The sequence below is a fragment of the Mastomys coucha genome, unplaced genomic scaffold (assembly GCF_008632895.1).
Source record: "Mastomys coucha isolate ucsf_1 unplaced genomic scaffold, UCSF_Mcou_1 pScaffold15, whole genome shotgun sequence".
Taxonomy (NCBI): Eukaryota; Metazoa; Chordata; class Mammalia; order Rodentia; family Muridae; genus Mastomys; species Mastomys coucha.
In genome coordinates this window covers 91,470,037-91,487,663 of record NW_022196897.1, presented here as the reverse complement: position 1 = coordinate 91,487,663, position 17,627 = coordinate 91,470,037, and the positions used below count along the sequence as shown (strand labels likewise).

The 17,627-nt window shown below is 38.6% G+C and overlaps 1 protein-coding gene across 2 annotated transcripts in view; it reads left to right on the top strand.

Moving 5' to 3' along the window:
- The window catches only part of Dnajc24 (DnaJ heat shock protein family (Hsp40) member C24), a 36,716-nt gene that overhangs the window by 15,978 nt on the left and 3,111 nt on the right, over positions 1–17,627 (top strand). For both annotated transcript variants that reach the window (XM_031371282.1, XM_031371283.1), the window contains exons 3-4: positions 3,689–3,827; positions 14,034–14,102. In XM_031371282.1, the coding sequence (XP_031227142.1) occupies positions 3,689–3,827; positions 14,034–14,102 (208 nt within the window). The remainder of the gene's footprint in view (positions 1–3,688; positions 3,828–14,033; positions 14,103–17,627) is intronic.

Genomic DNA, 17,627 nt, shown 5'->3' with positions numbered 1-17,627 from the left:
GCACGTGCCTATCTATAGTTCTGATCATCTGCTGACTTGTGAGGCTTCATTTTCCTTCTATGTTTGAAAAAGATAAGAAACCTGCTTGTCTCTCAGACCCCACTTACGTGGTATCAACTACGGTTATCACATCACAAAACAAAACCAAATTTAACAACACAGTAAAGCATCAAGAATTCGATATGGCCTAAAGGAAGGGGGCAGTGGGTTTCTAGAAGCATGAAGATAGTGCTATCTCTGTTCCTGAGAGACAGCAAAATGAAAATACTAAGTAATAATTACAGGAGCCAGGAATTTGAACTAGATATATTTGGTTGTATTTAGAGACTACTGTAGGCAATATTGTTCCTTTTTAGCCTTTTTATTTTGCTTTCGAATTGCTGTTAAAACAAAATGAGATTTTTTTTAAAGATTTATTTATTTTATGTGTATGAGTACATTGTAGCTGTACTCATACAGCCGTGAGCCATCATATGGCTGCTGGGAATTGGACTCAGGACAGCCTTGCTTGCTCTGGCCTTGCTCGCTCCAGCTTAATACACTGTAGCTGTCTTCAGACGCACCAGAAGAGGGCGTTAGATCTCATTACGGGTGGTTGTGAGCCACCATGTGGTTGCTGGGATCCGAACTCAGGACCTTCGGAAGAGCAGTCAGTGCTCTTACCCGCTGAGCCATCTCGCCAGCCCCAAAAGTGAGATTTTTAGCACCCCAAGGTGACATATTTTTCTTCTTTCTACAATTCCTGTATTACATGTTTATTATTGTATTTGTGTGTGCACTCACACCCATTCCACAGTTCTCTTCCTTCCACCATATGAGTCCCAGGGGTTGAGTTTAGTTTGTCAGGCTTGAGTATATATCCAAAGATGTATAACTGGGTTGTGTGATAGTTTTAGGTTTTTAAGGAACTTCCTTGCTAACTTTGCCAGTGGTTATACTGGTTTATATTTTCACCAGCTATGAATATGAGTTCCTCTGAACTTAGGAACTCTGGAAAGGCAGTCCGTGCTCTTAACTGCTGAGCCATCTCTCCAGCCTGCTTATAGTCTTTGTATAGGCTCTACTAAGCTGCATGATTAGAGTTGGTATTTTCCCATTTGTAGGCAGTCTCTTTACTCAGGTGATTGCTTTCTTTGCTATGAAGAAGCTTTTTAATTGCCTGGAGTCTCATTTGTCAGCTCTTGGGATTATTGCCATTTCTTAATGGAATGTATCCACTAACTGGCTGCTGTAGTATCATATTGAACTCTAGTAGTTTAAGCCTCAGAAGGGAAGCTACTTATTTCAGTAGTAATCAGGAAAATAACCAGTTAGAGGAAGTTTGGATCACATTGACAATTATAGAACTCATAGTAAATGCCAACAGTACCTTTCAGTTTGGAGCAGCCAGGAGCTAATTCCTAGTTTTGTAGAGGTTTCTTCATCCAATTGGTACATTGTCACATCTATCACATAGATTTTCTGTAGTGGCCTGTTAAAATTACCAAGCTTTTAATACACACTGTTCTTTCTCTAGAAGCATCAAATGATATTTCTAGGGTATCATTTAATACTTATGCTGAGATTAAATGTTTCCACATGAAATTTTTCAAAACTTTCTTCTGGATTTTTGAGATGAGGTTTTACTGTGTAGTCCAATCTAGCTTTGAATTCACCTTGGATCTCAAGGTAGCCTTGAATTCACTATATGTCAGCCCAAGCTGTCCTCTAACTTGACAATCCATCTACTTAAGCTTCTCAAAGTACTGAAACTGAAACTTGGAGCTACCATACCTAGTTTTCAAATGTATCTTTGCGGCTTATTTGGAGTTATACACAGTACTCTGAGCATAGTGAGCTTTGTTGTTCACAGTGGTACAGGAATGCCTTAGCTAGAGAGTTTTAACACATCTTGGCTTTGGACTTCTCTGACTATCTGGAACTCTGAGATACTGGAATAATGTTTATGAATACACTAGTAAATCCTGGAAGGAGAAGATGAAGCAGTTGGGACTTCCTTTCTTTTCCTCAGATGTAATAACAGTTTAGTGTCTGAGTGCTACTACCTGATGAATTTGGCATAGAGAGAAAAGTGTGCTGAAGTAGAAACTTAGTTCTCCTTGTTCACCCCAGCATGCCTGACATCTACTAGTTCTTCTCTATGGTCACATATCAGAATCCCTTTGGCTCTTCTGATAATGATCAGCAGCAGTGTTGGGCAGGTTACCATGACAGTGCATCCATTGCTAAAGCCTACAGCTAAAAAAAAATGTGAACTTACATACTTTTGATTTCAATGTGAATTAAAATGATCTAGCTTCATGTTTCCATGATTTTCTTTTCTTTCTTTTCTTTTCTTTTTCTTTTTTTCTTTTCTTTTTTTTTTGGAGATGGGTTTCTCTGTTTAGCCCTGGCTGGCTGTCCTGGAACTCACTCTGTAGACCAGGCTGGCTCGAACTCAGAAATCCACCTGCCTCTGCCTCCCAAGTGCTGGGATTAAAGGTGTGAGCCACCACTGCCTGGCTTCCATGACTTGCTATATAAATTTGAACTATCAAGTTGAATAAAAAGTGACAGTGCGAATAAGATCTTGTGTTCTTTTGATGTTTGTAAGGAAGTCAGTGGAAGAATCCAGTAGTGCCATTATGTGATCTGTCTTCATCAATATGTCATGAAATAGAGGCATGCCTATTTGCCTGTTATATTGGAACAGTTTGAAACAGAAAATGAGAAAATTACTAGGTTTATCTTGGAAACTTAAATGTGTTCTGTAGTATGTCTGATAAAACTTTCAAGTAATACTGGTTGGAAATCTCTAGATAGCATTGTCAGATGGTCTCTTATGTGCCTGAGCGTGAACAGTTACCATCTGACCCTCCCCACTACCCGAGCCTGTTACTGTACGTAACGTGTCCTAAATTAATCTTTCTTCATTTGTTTGTTGAAAGACTTACTTGACATAAAAGAGGCAAGAGAACTAAAGAGAAAAGGAAGAAAGGGTAGTAGGTGAAGCTCCCAGCAAACTACACTGCACCCAGCATTTCACAGTTAGTAGTTGGGAAGAACTTTTTGGTTTGACCAAATAGTATAAATACTGAAAATATTACTAAAAGTTTCATAAGAGTTAAAAAGTTCATATGAGAAAAATGTTTAATGAATTACTATTAAACTGTTCTATTGAATTCCTTACAAATGTGGCCTAGAAACTATGAAATGTCAACATTGAGAAGAATGTGAAAAGTTAAAATTATGGCTGTATGATTATGTAAGAAAACTATCTTCGTCCATTTTTAAATTGTATCTACATTCAAATACATTATGTAAGGAAGCCTTGATTTGAGCAGGCTGTGCGCCTCCCTCTTCAGGTCCTGCTGCTCTGCACGTACCAGTTTCTATTTGTGTTAGTCACCTTCTGTAGGTAAATTGTCCATGAGACCAGTGATTCTATGAGCAAATGATCCAGAAAATGTTGCCTTTGCACATTGTGACAGATCATGTCACTGGTGGAGCCGCAGCTACTGCAGTGGTCTAATTAACCTGGCAGTTGTCTCCTGTGCCCAACACTGTTGTCTCAAGGCCTTGGCAACTTTCTTCGCATCTTCTCATTATCTTCTTAACTAAAGCCCAGTTTTATGATTGTTTGTCTTGTGGGTTTTCTTTTTAAACCTACTCCACTCAAGTACTCACCACCCTTATTTTTGATTGGCAGTATCATCCAGATAAACAAAGTACAGATGTGCCAGCAGGAACCATGGAGGAGTGTATGCAGAAGTTTATTGAAATTGATCAGGCATGGAAAATTCTAGGGAATGAAGAAACCAAGAAAAAGTATGACCTGCAGCGGCATGGTAGGTACTTGTGGTGGAGGAACAAGCCCCAATGGCAGCTCTTTAAAGCAATGTACAGGCCACAGCTGGGAGCATTTCCCAGCTTTTGCATCCAGTTATTGCCAATGTTATTCCTTGTTCTATCATTGTTTTTAAACATGTCCTATTCTTAGTAGTGATTATTATGTGTCTCTTAAGAAATTAACAAAACTGCTGAAGTGTAGCTTCTTGGAAGACAAGAAAGGAGCTTTCTGTAAACTACTAAAATGTTCAGCTGTATAACCCAAATTTTATGCAGTATATGCCTAAAACTTCTTGTTATCAAACTTAGTTATGTATACATTGCAATCTTAAGTGTATTTGGAAGACTATATACCATAGCCATGGCCGTCTACAGGAGACTTTTACTAAGGTTAGCTCTTACAACAGTCTGCTGGCTGTGCCCTTTGTTTTAAGGTAGGTTTCATGATTAGCTACTCTTCATGAAACTGCTGTCAATGGTGCCTTAGGAATGCACATTGCTTAAATCATTTTAAAGGTCATTTCTTTTTGCCTTTTGAAAATAGCTCCTTAAAACAGTGACAAGCTGTTGAGAGAAAGAAAGAAAAATGTAGGTCAGGTTTGTCACACATGAACTGTAGTTACACGAAGTGATAGGCTGTCTTTCAGCACTGGCCTTGGGACAGGACTCCCTCAGCCTTATATTTGGACTTTCAATAAGCACCCTACATGCTAATGGGGGAGTCAATAATCAGTTTCAGCCCGTGGGGAAAACACTCAGTTGCTTCTCTCCAATAGTACTGACTGAGATGTGCTGATAGAAGCTCATGGTGGCTGGATGATTATTGATTCCCCTTCCCAGAGTGCCAACACCGGCACATTATCCACCTCACCAAATGAACTTTAAGGTTTCTGCTACTAAGATTATGAAAAGTTAATTTGAGAATCAAAGCCTTTATTTCTAAATATAACATTATAGAATACAGCTAGTATTTGTAGAAACCCATAGTATCTGAGGAAGCTGTACTAGTAAAATACATATTTATTTTTTGGTGGTATTTAAGTTTTTTCATTTTCATTTATTGAGACAAGGTTTTGTTTTTGCTTTTCTTGTAGCCTAAGCTGGTCACCATGAGCCCAGGCTTGCCTCTGACTTGCAGCAATTCTGCCTGCTTCCTGAGTGCATGCCAGCTGTAGCATTTGTTTGTAATGCTGTTTAGTTGTGTTACTAATCATATCTGGGCCTTTCTACTTTTTAAAAGATCAGTGTGTTATTTGTTTTTGTTCTTTAATATTAGGACAAGGTGAGCGTACCTTTTTAAGGGATTTGCATTGATTTTTAGATGTGCCTTAAATATCTGGTCTTCTTTTTGGTGTATATATTTTTGTAATTAGATTATATTTCTGGCAGAAAGAATGTAGACATACCTTCATTTTAGAACAAATTCTGTCCATAAGTCCATCCTTATAAATAGGGTTCACATGATAAATTTCTATGACTATATTGGAGCTAATGCATTTGAGTGTGTTGTAATGTTGAATGTGAGCTGGTCCATTCAGCTTTATAAGGCCACAGAGTTATATTGCAGATGAGAGTTCTCTAATGGTGTTTCTTCACATTTTTGTTAATCATTATTAATGTGGGATACCAGTTTGTTTAAGAAGAACTGACACAAAACTGTACTCTAAGGAGTATAGGACAGGGCTGGAGTTAGGGCACTGGTCTGGGTTCTATTCCCAGCACCCATATAGCAGCTCATAACCATCTACAACTCCAGTCCCAGACAAATCAAAGCCCTCTTCTGGCCTCTGTGGGCACCAGGCCTGTGTACAGACATATATGCAAGCAAAATTTCATACACATAAAACAAGCATGTAGAGACATGCTGGTCAGTGTCTGCACTTTTGCCACTTGTACATTATATACTACAAAGATCCTGAGAGTGAAGCTGGCTAGAAGTCTACTTTCTAAAGGGTAAGAAGAGAGCAGAAGTCATGAACTTACTTTCTTTTTCTGTAGCATGCAGTAGGGTAAACTAAAATTGGAAAGAACGAGGAAACTGGGTTTATAGTAAGTACAGTATTACATAAGCGGGGGGGCTTAAAAGATTATATAAGTACAAATGGTTAATAGGGCCTAACAAGCTGCTAGAACTATACATTTCTTTTGAGCTTTGAATGTGCAGTTTTAAGTTTTTAATATGTTAGCATCTGTAGCTTAAGGTCTCATAAGGGATATTTGTATTTAACTGATGATATCACAACAGAGAAATTATGAATCAGATAAATAAACTTGACATTATATGTCAATTTGCTTGGCCATTTCTTCAAATGGGTGAACTAATTTCTTCAAAGTAAGTTGAGTTATTCTAGGATAGAGATATAGCACTTAATGACACTTTCATATATAAGTATGTTCTTCACTAGAAGTTCTGAACAGGAGTGCTCTGTTTCCATTTTAAATGGCCACTGGTCTGCTGTTGAGAGCTTTCATATCTAAGTGTGATGTGCTATATTTAAACCTTTTATTCCAACCTGCTTTTCAAAAACTCTCATGATAAACCTGAACACTGATACTAATTTCTTCTTACTCATCAGTAAGTGGCTTTTTAAAAGCAAATGAAATGAACTTGAATCTCTAACAGGATTTAGATTTGCTATAAGGAAACTTTTGAGGGTGCTAATTTGTTAAAGATCCATGTAGGCTAGCAAGAGGGAGAATTGCTCAAACCAGGTCAGAGCACTCAGTTTTTCTGGGTCACCCCTGGGGACATGGAAATAGCTTTGCGATGCAGAACTCTTTGTGCATGTGGTGATGGTTATTGTAAAACCTTCTTGTTGCAGTGTTAAGTATATTTATTGCCTACTTGCTATTGACTTGCAGCATAAGTTTAAGCTGTACTTGCTTTAGTGGTTGATGTTCAGTGCTTTTCTGTATCTTCCAGCTCAAAGAGGTACTCTAGATATCAGAAGAGCCTCATCGTATTGCCCACAGCCATAGATGTATCCAGAAAAGGACCCTTGGCATTCATATTCGCTTCTCAAAAGAAACAATTAAATGGATTATTTCTAATGAAAATGTGGTAGAAGGGCAGATAGCCTTAAGTAAAACATGTTTTTTCTCTCTCTCTTTCCTTCTTTTCTTGGCATTTTAGGGTAGAGCTGGTCAGGCAAAGGAGAACAAGTCTAAGGAGGAGTAATATTGGGTTTCCAGAGATCATACATTTTTGGAACCAATGTTAACTGTGAAAATAACCAATTAGTTCCAGTTGGCATATTTACCATGTTGTTGGTAAGGATGCCTCTTAAGCTGCTTGCAGTTTGGAAAGCATGTAGTTATCCAAGACCAGGTTTCACATGAATAATGCTATCAAAAAGATTTTGGTGTCTTTGTAAATCTTGTGTGGGAATTTTCTTATATCTTAAAAACATTAAAATAATACAAGTATCTCATGGGAATAAGAAGGAACATGATTCAATAGCTTTGAAATCTTTGTTTTAACACAGATCTCAATGTTTCAGTGGCTCTACAGAATGGCACAGCTATGAGCTATTTATGTATTACCTGAAGAGGAACAAATTTACAAATGCAGTTGATCAAATCAACTAAAGCTTAAAAATAAGTGGACTGTGTTTGGAATCCCTGTTGATACCTTATATTAAAATGCATCTTGTTCTCAGTTAGTGAGACAAACATATTTTTAATGATCTAAATTGTCAGGGAATAGCCACCCAGGAAGGTCTATTAATATATTTTAAAGTTAGTTACCAAGCACAATGAATTTGTTCTATTTATATTAAATCACCTGCATCAAATTCCAAGATATTTATAGATCATTAAAAATGTTTGTCTCCCCTCAAGATGGTCATAATTACTATATGTGTATGTGAAATGAAACAAAATAGCCTTAGACAAATTGGTGTTTCAAAGACATTAAGACAATAACTTTGAATGTTGTGAATGTCTCCTATCAAGATACCCATGTGAAGATCTCCAAATCTCAAGTGTAAAATTCTTTCTGAAAAGGGCTTTTATGTTTTAAGACAGATTTTAAGAAAGGAGAAAATGCGTTTTTAAATGTAAATATAAATTTGAACTGGTAGTACTTGAGGCCAGTAGATAATTGTGTAAATTATGTCCTAACGCTGACCCGTACAAAATACTTGAATTAGTCAGATTAGGAATTCAGTTTGATTTTAGGAATTTCAAAATTGACTGTAAAAATTTGCTTCAGGTAAGAACTTGTAGATAAGCATCGAGAGATTTGTTTTTTTGCTGACTGTTTCTGGGAAAATAAGTATGTGAAGCGATGCAGAAAATCCATCTAGACAGTTGAGACTGGTGTCTTAGGATGGACAGGAGAGCACAAGGACTCTCCAGGAGGGTCCCCTGCTCATCTAAGTTGTCACTCATTATTTTTACCATGCAAAGTATTTTAAGATTTGTTATTAATTTTGAATAAAAGTTAACTAGTTTCAAATAATTAAAAACCTGTTGGCAAAAATATGTTTGTAATAGTGGTGTGAATATACACACCATTGAAGGGCCTGACTTAATAGAACTGATTGGTGGGTTTTAGGAAGTACTTATTTTCTACTTTAACCACTCCCAGTTTCTGTGTGTTTATTTGACCTACTTGAGGTTGGTTGGTTCAGAACCAAGACCAGTTGCCTTTTGCATTGTTTCATTCTGTGCTTAGACGTGAGTCGGCCTTGCTGGCTCTCTGCTTTGCTCTGCTTACCACCAGTGGGTCAGATGGTCAGGTTGCATTCTCCTTTGTGTTCCCTTTCCCTGTATATTCATTTCATCCTCACAGCTCCTGTAGTCTGTCCTCACTATAGCTCACCGCCTCATCACCTCCACAGCTACTGTGCCTTTCTGTTTTGTGCTGCTCTCTGTTCCCACAGCCCCTGATCTGACCTCTCTCTTTTTTTTGGGGGGTGGTGGTGGAGGTGAGCAGGATCCTTGGCCCATCCCTGACACTTTCCCCATTTCTGTATACCACGTATATATGTTGGATATTAATGCATCTGTTTTAATGGGACTGACAACTCTTATGAAACCAGATGAGGTAAGGAGTTGCTGCCTTCCTACACTGCAACTTGAAGCTTCCTCACAGTGAAATAGGTTTTAGTCATTTTCTTATGCTCTGGTACAGAGCTCAATGGGAAAAATATAATAATGATTAAAATAGTATTTTTACACACTGGAACTGTGATAATTACCTTTAAATATTATTTCAATACCCTTGTGAGAAAGATAGCATTATCTGTTTCCAGGGGAAGTCAAAAAGCTTCTTGTGGTTAGCTGATTTCACCAAGGTCACACAGCTAGTGATTGATAACAAGGGATTCAAAGCAATTTTCTCTGAGTTTTAATCAAGAATACCAGGCTTCCAAGTTTTGCACAACTAGTGTATGGTCCACTATTTTTTAATCTACATAGTCAGAGGTAAGGCATTATGATGATCTGAACAAGAGACTGGGCATATATCTGCTATTGTTCTGTTTTACAGTAAAGCAGATGGACTTGAGCTTTAGTGTTTCATTTGGTACCCATCATATCCTGCTTTCTCCTCCTTCCTTCCCTCCCCCAACTGCCCTACCCTCCACACTGGTCCTCATTTTATAGCCTGGGGTATCCTTGTGTTCCTTGTCTTCTGCCCCTAGCCTTCAGAATGCTGGGGTCAACCCCAGACCAGGTTCATTTGTTACCTTTCCTGAGTACCAGTTTTACTTGTAGTTTGTAAAAACTGTGCAGTTTTTTCTTTAGCATGGAAAACATTCTAGTTGTGAGTATAATTTCATCTGGGAAAAGATTGTAGACTTAGTAATTTAGTAAACAATTTTCAAATTAGATGTTGCCCAATTCTCAGACCCCTAAGAACAGCAGTATGATGGCCAGAACTGAATACTCTCTAATTCTTCTATTTGGGAAGTCTAATTTCTGTTGTGAAATGGTTTTTAAAATTAGATGATTCTTAAAATTACTTTTCTAAAGATAGAAAAATTCTGAGCTAGACCTAGATAACACTAGTGTTTGCATTAAAAACAAATATTTATTTTTATGCATTTGAAATTGCACAACAATAAAAGTAGTGGATTAATTGCTACATGAGAGCACTTGGGGGTGTGATGGCCTTTTGACTAAATGATATTGCCACAAGTGAACAGGACATACAGGCCTGCAGATGGACTTGATCTCTTGGCTATTATTCAGTTGAATGAGACATTTAAACACCTCAGCCATAGTGAACAGTTAAGTCCCACTCCCTAGAGTCTCAGGTTGCTGCTGTTTTAAAATTTTACTTACTGGTTCTTCTTTTTCTTTTTTCTTTTCTTCCTTTCATTTTCTCTCTTTTTTCCTCTCTTTTTAAAATTGTAGCTTTGGTTAGAAAGATTACTGAGATTAGAAATTTTTTAGATATTAAAAAGTTGTTTTAGAAATTTGATTATCATTAGGAAGAAGTTTTTTTTTTTTTTTTTTTTTTTTTTTTTCTTTTCGAGACAGGGTTTCTCTGTATAGCAGGAAGAAGTTTTTAAAGACTGGAATTCTCATTGTCTTACAAGAAGTAGGGAATATTTATTGATTCCCAAATGGGGCTGAAGAAACTTTTCCTCTTTACAAGGCTGTCAATGACTCAGCAAGAGCCCTGGTGAGCTTGACTGAACCAAGCTGCTAGTAGTTATTTAATGGTATTCGGTCAGTGTGAAAGAATCATTTTCCTTTTAATCTCTTTGAATTGCAGGCTCATAAACCTCTCTGATGAGCCCTGCCAGTGTTGTCTTAGATCCCACTATTGAGACAATGGAGCCACAGAATTCTTTCACCTCTTGTTGTCAGACATACCCAATAGAATACAAGGTCAGAAGGGCCTGTGCTTCTAAACACTGAAAGATTCTTTTTCAAGTAACCACATAAATAATTTGATTTTATCATTATATTCCTCAGGAACGTCACTCTAACTATAACCCACTGCTTTTGATACATAAAAGTAAAACTGGAAGGTGTTGGGGGGCGGTTGACGGGTGTTGGGGATTGTCTTGTCTCATTTGGCTAAGCTTGTCAGTATGACACAGGGTGTGAACAGACCTTAATATTCCTAGATATCTTCAAAAGAGTTGAACCCATTTTCTAATAAACAAATTGTGTAGTCACTGCACTCTAAATAGAGAGAGCACACCAAATGCTAGCAGTGTGTTCTTTACAATTGGATGTGTGCTGCTTTGCTCTTTTTGGTTTTGTTTCCTGTTTTTGTTGTTTCATTGTCTTTTTCCAAAAAGTTCTTGCCATTATGTAGGAAAACAAAAGATTGAATTTTAAAATCTTGGTCTTTAAATCAAGTCAGTTTCTTTTCTCAATGTTAGCATTTCCACAGGGGAACCATGAGGTGGGATTTGCAGTTCTAGATCTGCCTATTAAAATGTTTCACTGCAATGAACAAAAAGTGTGTGTCCATGCATGTTTGTGTGTGTGTTATGTATAAAATCTCATCTGTTGTGAAGATGCCATGCTGAATTATTACAGAATTAGCAGCCTCCTTTACTTTCAGAGCCCCTACAACAGAACTTTAGTGGATAGGGAAGAATTAAGAATTTTAATTATAACCACAGTGGTGGACAAGCAGAGATCATTGTTTTAAAAGAAAGAAAGGAAGGAAAATACCCTGATTCCCTGATTTGTTTGTTCTCCTTCCTTGTAATTGTAGTGGGGCTGGGTGGTTGGGTGGAATTTGCTGTTGCCCCATCCTTGGGCACCTGCCTCTCAACAAAGGACCATAGTCACCCCCCACTGACCACATTTAGATTCACCTTTTACTTTCTTGTACTGGATCTGCTCATTATACAGTTCTCCAGGGATCCAATTTTCCCCTGAGTTAATCACCCCAGAAGTTGTTAAATTATTTTCTTTTCAAAGGACAATAACTTTTCTTAAAAAAAATAACTTCTTATTTCTAGCTTTTAAAACAGGACCACTGAAGTCTCAAATAAACTGCCTTTAAAACTTTTTGTTGAGGTGTAACAGGAGCAGATACAGAGAGGTCCAGAAACCTGTGTCACTTGATAGAATTTTCACCATAAGCATACCAATTTAACCAGAAAGCTCCTGAGACTTCTAAGCAGCACTCCCTGCTCCTCAACAGCACAGGGAGGGTTTTCTGGCATGTTTCATACTCATATTTATCCAAATACTGATTTTTAAAAACCAGACTCATGGAGTTTTGTGCACATAGTATTAAATAAAATCTCCATGTTTCCATAGCCACTGAACTCCAATATATTCCTTTCAACTCTGATCTTTGGCAAACTAATCATTTTTGTGTTCTCTTTTTTTTTTTTTCTTTCACCAGAAGATAGGCTATGCTAATCTTTTAACCAAGAATAGGTGCTACTCTAAAGGCCCTGTGCACAGAGATAAAAACAAAGAGAAAATAATGAAATGTGGGAGGAATAATGGAGTAGCACACAAAATAGTAACTAGATCAGAATAATGGTTGCTTCCCAGTAGAGAAGCAGAATAGTAGGAATGCTGAATGGCTTGGCAGTTACATTTGCAAGATACTTCTCATTTATTATTTATTTTTAAATACAGTGGCATCATGTGTGTTTATAATTGTTTATCCTTTTAGTACACTTAGTCTTTTCTAGGTATCCTAGATAGGTCAGGTTGAGAAAGCAGATTCCTCCAATCTGCTTTGTTTTAGTTGTGTGCCAAGTATAGAGAAATACAATTTATCCTAGTAACTTGGTTGCAAACTGTTAGTACTATTTGTTCTCCAAGTGGGTCTTTTCACTGTGAATTGTCCTCTTTAGATATTATTTTTTTAATTCTAGAAAAGTTGACCCTTCTGAATAAGAGATTAAACCATAAGAATCTATTTTTTTTTAATCTCCCTGAGACTCAGCCTGAAATTAAAAAAAAAAAAAAAACTGGGAAGAGCTATGTGCAGGATTAAAGGATTTAATCCCAGCATTCTGGAGGCAGAGGTAGGTAGATCTCTGTGAGTTTAGGTCTGCCTGATCTATATAGTGAGTCCCAGGACAGCCAGGGCTTCACAGTAAGACCCTATCTCAATGGCAAGAAAAAAGAAAAAAAATGGGAAGAAAAAATGGTGGGACACAGAGAGATTGGGTGCGGGGAGAGGGAGGAACCAGAACAGGTAGGCAAGTATACTTTGTAAAGAATGGAAAATACTTTGTTTTGTTTAGGAACTACTGAGCATATTATAAATTATAAGCTTTTCAGCAGGCATAGATAGATGGAAGGGCTACCTGGACCACAAGAGAAAGTCTGTGTCTGGATTTTAGGGACAGTTTAATAGACTGTTGGTACCCAATAAATATGATGTAGTGTAATATTTGACATACCTTAATAGAAGAGTATGGTAGGTTCAAAATATTGTATAATCTTTTCATATATTTTTAAATTGTGTAACTCACCAATAAATTCTGAGCAGGCAGTTATTAAATATAATTAAGTTGCAGGCATGCACACAACAGAACAAAGAGACTTGTTCTCAGCAAGTGAACAGGAGACTAGTGAGACAGCTAAAGAAATTTTCATTGGAGTTGAGGGAGGTTGCTGAATTTTAGTAATGTGTCCACCTCTCCCCCTCTAAGCATTATCTTCTAAAAGAAGGAATACAGGAATTATACAATGCCCTTGAAAACAGAATCGAGGCCACCTGTAGTTGCTTTCTTTGCTCAAAGTCTATATGCTCTAAGTGAGACTTCATGCTTGCACTAACTAGATCATACTCATGGGATTCATAGCTCCCTTGGGCCCTCTATCTGTAGAGGAACACTCTGGCCCAGATAACAAAAGATGTGCTGTAGGATTGCCAACGTAGGAAAGACCTCCTCCCTTTAGATTCTTACTATTCTACATTCAGATGACCAACAGCCCCCTATGTTTTTGTAGAGCTTTGCTCCTTGCAGCCCCTTAGGCATGATCTCATTTGACTTGAAGAATACCCATTAGTCTGTTTGAGCCATAACAAAACGCTAAGCAGAGTTTATTTCTCATGGTTTATGGCTTGCTGTTGTTCTTTGTATGGACTTTCCTCTACATCTAAAGTGGACATGGGATATGACTTCTCTGCCCCTGTGCCGATGTCAAAAGCACTAAGCCACTTTGAAAATGGTTCATGATACGGGCTTGAATGGCTGCACAGGAGATGTATTATCAGCATACCTATTAAAACCATCTCGCTTTATATTTTACAGAAGATGAGCTAAGAAATGTGGGGCCAGTAGATGCACAGGTGCGCCTTGAAGAAATGTCTTGGAACAAAGGTTAGATTTGATCTTATTTTGTCTATCCACACTGAAGACATATATTAGGAGGCTTTTTTTTTAATTGGATATTTTCTTTGTTTACATTTCATATGTTTTCCTCTTTCCAGGTCTTCCCTTCAGAAACCCCCTATCCCATCCTCCCTCCCCCTGCCTCTATGAGGGTGCTCCCCCATCCACTCACCCACTCCTGCCTCCCTTCCCTCGCATTCCCCTACACTGAGGCATTGAGCACCTTCACAGGACCAATGGCCTCTCCTCCCATTGATGCCAAACAAGGCCATCCTCTACCACATATGTGGCTGGAGCTATAGGTCCCTCGATGTATACTCTTTGGTTGGTGGTCCAGCACCCAGGAACTCTGGGGGATTTTGCCAGTTGACACTGTTGCTCCCCCAATGGGGCTGCAAACCTTCTCAGCTCCCTCAGTCCCTTCTCCAACTCCTCCATCAGGGACCCTGCGCTCAGTCTAATAGGTGGCTGAGAGCATCCACATCTGTGTTTGTCAGGCTCTAGCAGAGCCTCTGAGGAGTCAGCTGTTTCAGGCTCCCATCAGCGATCACTTCTTGGCATCCACAAAAGCATCTGGGTTTGGTGACTGTATATGGGATGGATCCCCAGATGGGACAGTTTCTGGATGGCCTTTCTTTCAGTCTCTGCTCCACACTGTTTCAATATTTCCTCTTGTATTTTGTTCCCCCTTCTAAGAAGCACTGAAGTATCCACACTTTGGTCTTCCTTTGGTGAATTGAATCTTGGATATTCCGAATGTTTAGGCTAATATCCACTTATCAGTAGTGCATACCATGTGTGTTCTTTTGTGACTGAGTTACCTCACTCAGGATATTTTCAAGTTCCATCCATTTACCTGAAAATTTCATAAATTCATTGTTTTTAATGTCTGAGTAGTATTCCATTGTGTAAATATACCACATTTTCTGTATCCATTCCTCTGTTGAGGGACATATGTTGCTGGAGCCATTAGTCCCACTATGTGTACTCTTTGGTTGGTGTTTTAGTGCCTGGGAGCTCTGAGGGTACTAGTTAGTTCATATTGTTGTTTGTCCTAAGGGGCTGCAAACCCTTCAGCTACTTGGGTCCTTTCTCTAGCTCCTTCATTGGGGACCTTGTGCTCAGTCCAATGGATGGCTGTGAGCCTTTACTTCTGTATTAGTTGTGTAATGTCAGAGCCTCTCAGGAGACAGCTCTATCAGGCTCCTGTCATCCAGCACTTGCTGGTATCCACAGTAGTGTCTAGATTTGATGACTGAATATGGGAAGGATCCCAGGTGGAGCAGTCTCTGAATTGTCCTTCCTTTAGTCTCTGCTCCATAGTTAGTCTCTACAACTCCTTCCATGGGTATTTTATTCCCCCTTTTAAGAAGGAACGAAGTATCCACACTTTGGTCTTCCTTCTTCTTGAGTTTCTTATGGTGTGTGGTTTGTACTTTGTGTATTCCGATCTTCTGGGCTAATATCCACTTGTCAGAGAGTGCATACCATGGGTGTTCTTTTGTGATTGGGTTACCTCACTCAGGATGATATTCCCCAGGTCCATCCATTTACCCAAGAATTTCATAAATTCATTGTTTTTAATAGCTGAGTAGTACTCCATTGTGTACCACATTTTCTGTATCCATTCCGCTGTTGAGGGACATCTGAGTTGTTTCCAATTTCTGGCTATTATAAATAAGGCTGCTATGAACACAGTGGGGCATGTGTCCTTATTACATCTTGGAGTATCTTCTGGGTATATGCCCAGGAGTGGTATAGCTGGGTCCTCTAGTAGTACTATGTCCAATTTCCAGAGGAACCGCCAAACTGATTTCCAGAGTGGTTGTACCAGCTTGCAGTCCCACCAGCAATGAAGGAGTGTTCCTCTTTCTCCACAACCTCGCCAGCATCTGCTGTCACCTGAGTTTTTTATCCTAGCCATTCTGATTGGTGTGAGGTGGAATCTCAGGGTTGTTTGATTTGCATTTCCCTGATGACTAAGGATGTTGAACATATCTTTAGGTGCTTCTCAGCCACTCAATATTTCTCAGTTGAAAATTCTTTCTTTAGCTCCGTACGCCATTTTTTAATAGGGTTGTTTCTCTGGAGACTTAACTTCTTGAGTTCTTTGTATATATTGGATATTAGCCCTCTATCAGATATAGGATTGGTAAAGATCTTTTCCCAATTTGTTGGTTGCCGTTTTGTTCTATTGACAGTATCTTTTGCCTTACAGAAGCTTTACAATTTTATGAGGTCCCATTTGTCAATTTTTTTTAATTAGATGTTCTTTTTTTTATTTACAATCTCTCCTTTCCCAGGTTCCCCTCCAAAAAAGAAAAAAGAAAAAAGAAATAAAAAAAACCCCAAACTAAAACAATTCTGTTCCCCACCCCACCCAGCTTACCATCCCACCCCCTCCTGCTTGCTTACTGGCCCTGGCATTCCCCTACACTGGGGCATAGAACCTTCACAGGGCCAAGGTCCTTTCCTCCCATTGATGACTGACTTGGGCAACCTTTGCTATACACATGCTACTGGAACCATGAGTCTCCCCATGTGCACTCTTTAGTTGGAGTTTTAGTCCCTGGGAGCTCTGAGGGTACTAGTTAGTTCATATTGTTGTTCATCCTAAGGGGCTGCAAACCCAATCTTTTGGTTGCCGTTTTGTCCTATTAACAGTATCCTTTGCCTTACAGAATCTTTGTAATTTTATGAAGTCCCATTTGTTGATTCTTGATCTTAGAGCATAAACTCTTGCCATTCTGTTCAGGAAATGTTCCCCTGTGCCTATGTGCTGGAAGCTCTTCCCCACTTTCTTTTCTATTGGTTTGAGTGTATCTGGTTTTATGTGGAGGTCCTTGATCCACTTGGACTTGAGCTTTGTACAAAGAGATAGGAATGGATCAATTTGCATTCTTCTATATGCTAACCGCCAGTTCAGCCAGCACCATATGTTGAAAATGCTGTCTTTTTTCCACTGGATGTTTTTTAGCTCCTTTGTCAAAGATCAAGTGACCAGAGGTGTATGAGTTCAATTCTGGGTCTTCAATTCTATTCCATTGATCTACCTGCCTGTCACTGTACCAATACCATGCAGTTTTTATCACATCTGCTTTGTAGTACTGCTTAAGGTCTGGGATGGTGATTCCACCAGAGGTTCCTTTATTGTTGAGAATAGTTTTGGCTATCCTGGGTTTTTTGTTATTCTAGATGAATTTGCAAATTGTTATTTCTATCTCTGTGAATTCTTCACAGAATTCTTCAATTCTGTGAAGAATTGAGTTGGAATTTTGATGGGGATTGCATTGAATCTGAAGACTGCTTTCGGCAAGATGGCCATTTTTACTATATTAATCCTGCCAATCCATGAGTATGGGAAATCTTTCCATCTTCAGAGATCTTCAATTTCCTTCTTCAGAGACTTGAAGTTTTTGTCAAACAGGTCTTTTACTTGCTTAGTTAGTCACACCAAGGTATTTTATATTATTTGTGACTATTGTGAAGGGTGTTGTTTCCTTAATTTCTTTC